Here is a 6,749-nt window from a genome sequence, read left to right as displayed (position 1 = left end):
CTGTCACATGACGTCTAATTATGAGCGAGCTGGAGAACACAGAATCCTGGTCTCTCCGGTCATTAAGGAGGTCGTCGGCATAGAAATGCCACTGGTATGCATTAGAAACCTTTGAACCATGATGAATTTTCGGTGTAGTCCAGGATAATGCTTACTAACTCATAGGTCAAGTAAGTTGTTTTGACTGAGTGGCCAAGACAAAGGAGATGGTTATGGACTAGGGTTGCAGCGATATACTAGTTTCATGGTACCATGGTATGAAAAGTATCATACCATAGACATTTGCTTATTACTGGTATTGTAGAAAAATTGCAATGTGTGTGCACCTTTCTTCCCTGACTGCTTGTCAGACTCTATGACGGGTGCCACACACACATGCAGCACCAAAAATGGCAGAAGCCGATATCACCAAACTCCACCCATTGTAAAAGACATTAAAGTCAGCAGTGTGGGACTCTGGATATCTCAGAAACAAACACCCCCCTCCATGCAGATCACAGTATGTTTCCCGTATATTACCTTAATCCGAAACAATAAAACGCGTGAGCGTGTAAACGTCAGTCAAAAAATGTCAGTCTAGCTCTGCAATCCAGCTCAATCAACTAGCGCAGTCACCTGCAATAGACATTTCTTCTGTTTTTCCGAGTGTCGTTATAGCTGATAATAATGGTATAATGGTCACATGCATTTTTAGATTTTGGCTGTTGTGTGTTTTAATTACCAACTTGCTCCCGAGCAGGATCAAGGACATGAGATTAGGACTTTTAAGTCTTTCATGCAAAGATGGATGTTGCGATCTCCTCTTCATCCTCTTTTATTTAGATGTGGTACATTATTTTTACTAACATGCAACACATTTTCTCTTACCGGTTTTAAATATGTTTGTTGGTGATGATAAACAAATGATGGCCAGGTAGTATTTTCTGTGAACATAAATTTGACCTAACGTTAATGGGTGAATAAGCTGTAATACTTGTGAACATGCAGGACGGTTAGGTCCTACATACTTTAACTAGATGTAAATCGTGCCCAGTTTGTGTGCAGTGCACATAGGTTTGCACCAAGTGTCTGCATGCTCTCATTCAGTACATGGTCTCACAGGAGGTTTAGAGCAGAGATAAAAATTGAACAAACAAATCATGCAAAATGTTGTTATGCAAACACATAACCAACTCCAGTGTGGCTGCTTACAGTTTTAGACGAGTATGAGGGAGAGCCTTGCTGAAAAAGAGCATCCACACTGAAATGAAAATCATAAAATACAGTGCTCACACTCATAACCCCCATCTCCCCCATTCTTACTGTAGAGTGGCACAGGAAGCCAAACACCACCATGACGGTGGCTGGTGTCAGGATGGTCCCGAATACCAGTCCAACGAGGCAGGCGTTGACCGCGGCAATCACCAGGTTCTGAGCGGTCACCAGCACCGAGCAGGCCCAGCAGTCCAGGGACCCCCTCAGCTCCAGAGGACCTTCACTGCCCCCACCACCGCTCTCAGCTGCAGAGTAAGGAGGAGGTATGACCACACGTGAAAGCGTTTCTCTGCCTCCACCCACAGCGGTGGTGGAGGCCAGAGAGCTGGAGTGGTTGAGATTCTGGTTGAGATTGGTGTGATGATGATGAAGGTGGTGATGAGGCGGCAGCTCCTCAGACAGGTCCAAGACCTGATGGTGGGCCCCCTTCTCTAGACTACCAGTCATACTCATGGTGAACTGTGGGCAGAAAAGTAAATATATCAGCATTGTGAGCTGGAAACAGGCATTTTATGAGAATCGCTAACAAACATGACAGGATTAACATTGGAGATGTTTTGAAGCTGGTCAGCGCCCAGTAACATGTTGTTGTGGTGGAAAACACATTTAAAAACAATTGAATAGTTCAGTACTCTGGCTGGGGGGGTTACACAGTACTTCTGAACCCAGGTAAATTTGGTTTTTCCCTTGCATTTTTATGCATTATGGGTAAGGGAAGCTGAAGGTCAAGTTTCTCTGGTGGAAAAGCACTAAGAGGATTGAGGTGTTATCTTTTAGCAGTGTAGTCCTGTGTGATGTCTATGAGGTGGTGATAGGCCAAAAGTTACCTGGCCCATATTTTCCCTGTATGTGGATTGTGTAGTGAAGTGATGAAGGCTAACTGTAATCACTTGGTGATCCGAGCTGTTTTGTCAGTCTTGAAGTTCTGATAAAATCAAACATGTTTAATATTATCGTAAGTGTCTTGGCAGAAAAATTACTCATAGTTTTAAATTCCCGGTCCTCATTTGAAGTTCACTTTGATTCATTTTGTTGTGGTATGCAGCTGTGTCTGGTGCAGGATATCCTTACTTCTCAAAGGTCAGGGTGATGCCCCAGCCAAAAAAAAAAAAAACCCAACAGCAATGGAAAAAAAACCCATTAGGGATGACTTAGCCTTTCTTTTTTAGCCAGCACGGCAAAGTGATGGTTGCTTTTACATTACTGCTGAAGTACTTTATTGCCATAATGTGTGTGATAGTCTGTTGCGGAAGGTTAAGGACCAATAGAGGTGGTGGTGGTGGTGGTGTGTGATGGTCACACTTGAATAAAAAGTGAATGTTGTGTGAATAACAAAAGTTGCTGCTGTTTCTGAAATGGTTGAGGCAGTTAATTCAGTTAGTCGACAAGAGTCTTGTTTAAAAGGTGCATCCTACATTTCCCCTGTTCTCTCCCTGTCGAGACTTGAGTGTTTTTCAGCTAACCGCTCAGATAGTCCAGCTAGCATGAGGTCAGCCAGCATATTCTCTGCTGGTGTGATAAGCTATGTTTGCTTATTTATTGGATAAATGTGCACAGCTGAAATGTAATGGATACAAGTAAAAAAAAAAATCACCAAGTCATACTTCTGTTTCAGGCTCACTGGATATCAGCAGTGACAGTGGAAGACATCATTTATGATGCTGTCCTGGGTGCTTTAGGGTGTTGATTTGTCATATCAGTCTCCCATTGTTGTCCCAAGTGTTGTTGTAAGGTGGAAGGTCACAGAGGAAGACCTCACAGGAAAGTGTGTGAGAGATGACTCATTGTGTCCCTTACCGAAAATACATTTAGGTGCTCCACCTATTTTACTCATACTTCTTGCTACTGTCTGAGTAGCATTTCTTTGAATGACAGGTTATGTCTGTTTGACCCAAATTAAGGAGTTTTAAATCAGGGAATACTGCACAATTAAAGCTACGGTATGTACCTTAAGGTAGCACTAGCATGAAACTCCCAGTCAACCCTCTGCTCCGCCCAGCGCTCCCCCTCCCTGCTCCACTGTGCTCTACTACGTTCCACCACGCTTTTGTCCAGCTCTTCAGATATTTGCCGTTATGAAAATACAGTAAATGAGGATGCAACAAAACTCACGAGATGCTTTGATAGCACCTCTCCACATTAAGGCAGGTTTCTACAACAAAAATATTGGGAAAAAAGTTCCATACTTTAGCTTTAAGGAATTCTTGATCAGGGAATACTGTGCAACTAAGTTAATGTAGCTGCCAAATGATGGTATGTAGTAACCAAATTGATATAGTGTACATGCCTAAATGTACACACACAGCTAGTTCCTACAGTGTTATCATGCTTTGACTCTAAAGAAAGGTTTCCTATTGCTCTGTTTGTTTATTATCTGGAGCAAAGCAGCAGCAGCAATAATTAGTTCTGTTTCTCAGACCTCTGTGTTGCTTTATATTGAACATCAGAGGTAATTAGAATCTTTTAGCTCATTTTCATTGTAATCAGCTGTACGAAAATGTCAGAGTAATTGGATTTAACCATAATATGATTGAAATCCTTATGAAGGATGCCGCTGCACTTGTACTTACGTTGTGTTGTGGGGCCTGGTGGGTGTCTTGCTGTTCCTCCTCCAGATTGTTGCAGCTTTTCTCGCTATCCAGAGCTGTCAGTGGAGCCGATTATGCCCTAGAGTCTGTTTTACTTTCCACATGTAACCTCAAATTTGTGTTCTGCTGTGATGCAGTAGCACAGAGATGCTCCTTCCTCAGCTGCTGTAAATGGCTCAATTCAGACTTGCTATGGTCTTTGTCTTAAGTATGTCAAACTTCTGTCTACTTTCCCCCTACATCTGATCCAGTCCACAGTGCCCCCTCTCTCGCTCTCTTTTTCCCTCCCTCCCTGCATCCATCCCATTTTCTCTCCACCCACCAGCCTTATCTGCCCCCACCCAGCCTTTCTCCAACAACTCCTCTAAGCACATGCATTCCACCTCCCATATCCAGGACACACTATACCCTCCTTTACTCTGTTCTTGTTGCGGTGGGGGCTGGGTGTCGGAGTTGGGGGTCAGAGTTAGGTGGCTAGCTTGATAAGTGGAGGTTCTAGAGAGCAGGAAATAGGGAAAGGCAGCTGGTAGAGAAGAGCTAGCAGGATTGTCTATTTTGTAGTGGGCTGTATCAGACTGCACAAGTGCTGCGTTACTATACTGTAGGTGTTGACCAAATGGAGCAGGATTAATTACTGCAGCAGTGTTCAATAAATAAAGCAAGTAAGAGTTGTTCAGCGATGTAAGGCAAAGGATTCAGGATCAAAGGCTTCCCCTCACAAGTTGAAATGAACTTGTCTATAAAAGTCTTCAGTGAACTTTTAGTGCTTCACCTAGAGCTAGCCTTGGATTCTCTTTTACATATGTCCATTCTGATTTTTAACATTAATTTGGAATTTCTTTGTCTAGGCATTTTACTATAGTTTATAGGCAATGTATTCTGAGATTGTCCCTGAGTATTATACAGTTTTCATGTGATCTCCTTGTAAGATATGATGATAACACTGGCTTCTATTTAATGTCATTGGTGCTAGTGATTTCCAATGCATGTATTGCAGAGCAAGGAGTGTATGTGAGCAAGTATTGTTTTTGTTTTTTGCCAGTGGCCTTTAACCTCTGGGAACTTGGAAACTGCGCCCTCTTCCTGTTGTAAACTGAAAAGTTGCCAGGGCACCATTGTAAAAGAAAGGTTTGAACTTAGTTTGCCTAGTAAAACACTGGTTAAAAAAATAAAATGAAAGTAGTTCATTGTATGACGTATGCACCAGCGAGTCTGCTGTACACATCAGGGTTTTGTTTGTACCTTTCTGGGTGTTTTAATGCAGCTGTTGATAAATGCACATTTTGTTAAGGACAAAGGTTCATGCTTTGATTATACAGTAAAATAAACAATGTTAGCACAAGAATTAAAAGTCGTTTTCAGAACCTGGAGAATTATCTGTTTTCACTGTAAATCCAGACCAGCAGATTTTGCAGCATGCCTCACCCAGTGACCCCCTTTAAGGACATGAGCACCTGTGGAGCAGAGAGTTTTGCTTAATGACATTTTAAGTAGGAAACACTGTTTAAATGCCACGTCACCTTGCTGCTCTGAAAACATCCTGTTAGGATTTGACACAGATAAGCCTTGAGGTTTGATGACAGATATTCATGTAGTTCTAGTACAAATGTAGTGTTGTTGGGTTATGTTTCGTCGATTAAGACTGAATAAGAAGATCAGATTTACATCCCGTTGAAACCGACTTAATTTGAAAAGCTTGTCAGAAACCTATTAGGTAGGTTTATCACAGATACATGATGTAAAGACGGTTAATAAAACGGTTAAAATCCACTGTAGGCTATGCTGTGTAGCAGTCACATGTTATTCAATAGGAATGGTGGCAGTGCTGTTTAGTTTCCTGTTAGAGGATAGTTTATTCACTATCAGAAAGTAAATCTCATGAAATTAAAAATAGTCTCTAAAGACACTGCACTTTTGTTTTTTTTTTTAATAGTAGAAACATTGCATCATTAAGTATTCAGTATTGATGAGTACTCTAATGTAAATTCTCGTGACCAAGTGGACAAATTATGGTGCATTTGGTCTTTATGCAGCTTCAAATCGGTTATGAGAGAATTATAACAGAATTTTAAAGCTTTAGGTCTGTGTGAAGCAAACTGTTAGGCTGGAATAATGTCTTCCTTATTTGTGTTTAGGGTTTATGGAGACCAAGGAGCAGAACACATGGACAGATGTTGACAAACTGGCTGCGGGAGAGGATGTTTCACATCAGGATAGTATTCACAATCAGCGGTACGTATGAATACCTAATACATGGTACATGTAGATCCCTAGAAAGTCCTAAAAGGTATTAAATCCACCAATCCAAAAGTAAGGCCTTGATTTGCATTAAAATGTCCTAAATCCTATTATCAGAGGTCTTAAACTTTCACTACTGTGCTAAACAAGATTTAGTTTTTACACATTGCACTGTAAGATCTGTGTAAACATAATTTAATGTAAGGAGGGCCAGAGTAAGCGGAACCATCAGCATGCAGTCATGTTTGCATGGTGGGAGTCGATTGTGGTGATGTGTGCAACTGATTTTTGTGTTTTCTGTTTGTCAGGACCAGGAGCATTTTATCAGTACCAGTGAGTAAGATATAGACAGATGATCTTTATTGTCATTGTAACATTCATTTTCATTCATTCATTTTCAAGTTTTTTTACTGTACTCCAGCATGATCCACAGCTGGGAAAACGGGCCCCCTGAAATGAAAATATTCATGAAGACAATTCTTTTCTGGGATTAAACCACAAGTTGTTTTTACAAAAATTGTCAGTCTCTCTTACCTCAGTGTCCTTATGAGGGTTGACATGACTTGAGTTTTCCCATTTTCCTCAGCTGTGTCCTGTGAAGGGTTGTTCCATCCCTCAATGTCGAGAAAACTGCTCACTTTCAGATGTTCTGTGGCTGGGGACACTTCT

At 41.4% G+C, this 6,749-nt stretch overlaps 1 protein-coding gene and 2 long non-coding RNA genes across 4 annotated transcripts in view; 1 reads left to right on the top strand and 2 right to left on the bottom strand.

The window, feature by feature from the left end:
* The window catches only part of tmem88b (transmembrane protein 88 b), a 6,590-nt gene extending 2,454 nt beyond the window's left edge, over positions 1–4,136 (bottom strand). Inside the window, exons 1-3 of one of the 2 annotated variants that reach the window (XM_020620482.1) lie at positions 3,825–3,913; positions 1,303–1,713; positions 1,192–1,221 (exon numbers count right to left, since the gene is read on the bottom strand). In XM_020620482.1, the coding sequence (XP_020476138.1) occupies positions 1,192–1,221; positions 1,303–1,707 (435 nt within the window). In that variant the 5' untranslated portion in view covers positions 1,708–1,713; positions 3,825–3,913. Of the gene's footprint in view, positions 1–1,191; positions 1,222–1,302; positions 1,714–3,824 lie in introns of both variants that reach the window. The other variant, XM_020620481.1, reaches the window with a different exon arrangement.
* Positions 1,435–6,472, top strand: LOC109971917 (uncharacterized). The gene is made up of 3 exons (XR_002276611.1): positions 1,435–1,517; positions 5,978–6,074; positions 6,389–6,472. It is a non-coding gene; the product is annotated as an uncharacterized LOC109971917 (long non-coding RNA).
* On the bottom strand, positions 6,419–6,743 carry LOC109971918 (uncharacterized). Its single transcript, XR_002276612.1, has 2 exons — positions 6,615–6,743; positions 6,419–6,530 (listed from the first exon to the last, which is right to left on the bottom strand). It is a non-coding gene; the product is annotated as an uncharacterized LOC109971918 (long non-coding RNA).
* Between the last annotated feature and the right edge of the window lie 6 nt (positions 6,744–6,749).

This window comes from Monopterus albus, unplaced genomic scaffold, assembly GCF_001952655.1.
Source record: "Monopterus albus unplaced genomic scaffold, M_albus_1.0 scaffold238.1, whole genome shotgun sequence".
Lineage (NCBI taxonomy): Eukaryota > Metazoa > Chordata > Actinopteri > Synbranchiformes > Synbranchidae > Monopterus > Monopterus albus.
Note: the sequence above shows the minus strand (reverse complement) of the source record. Positions and strands in the feature narration are given on the sequence as shown.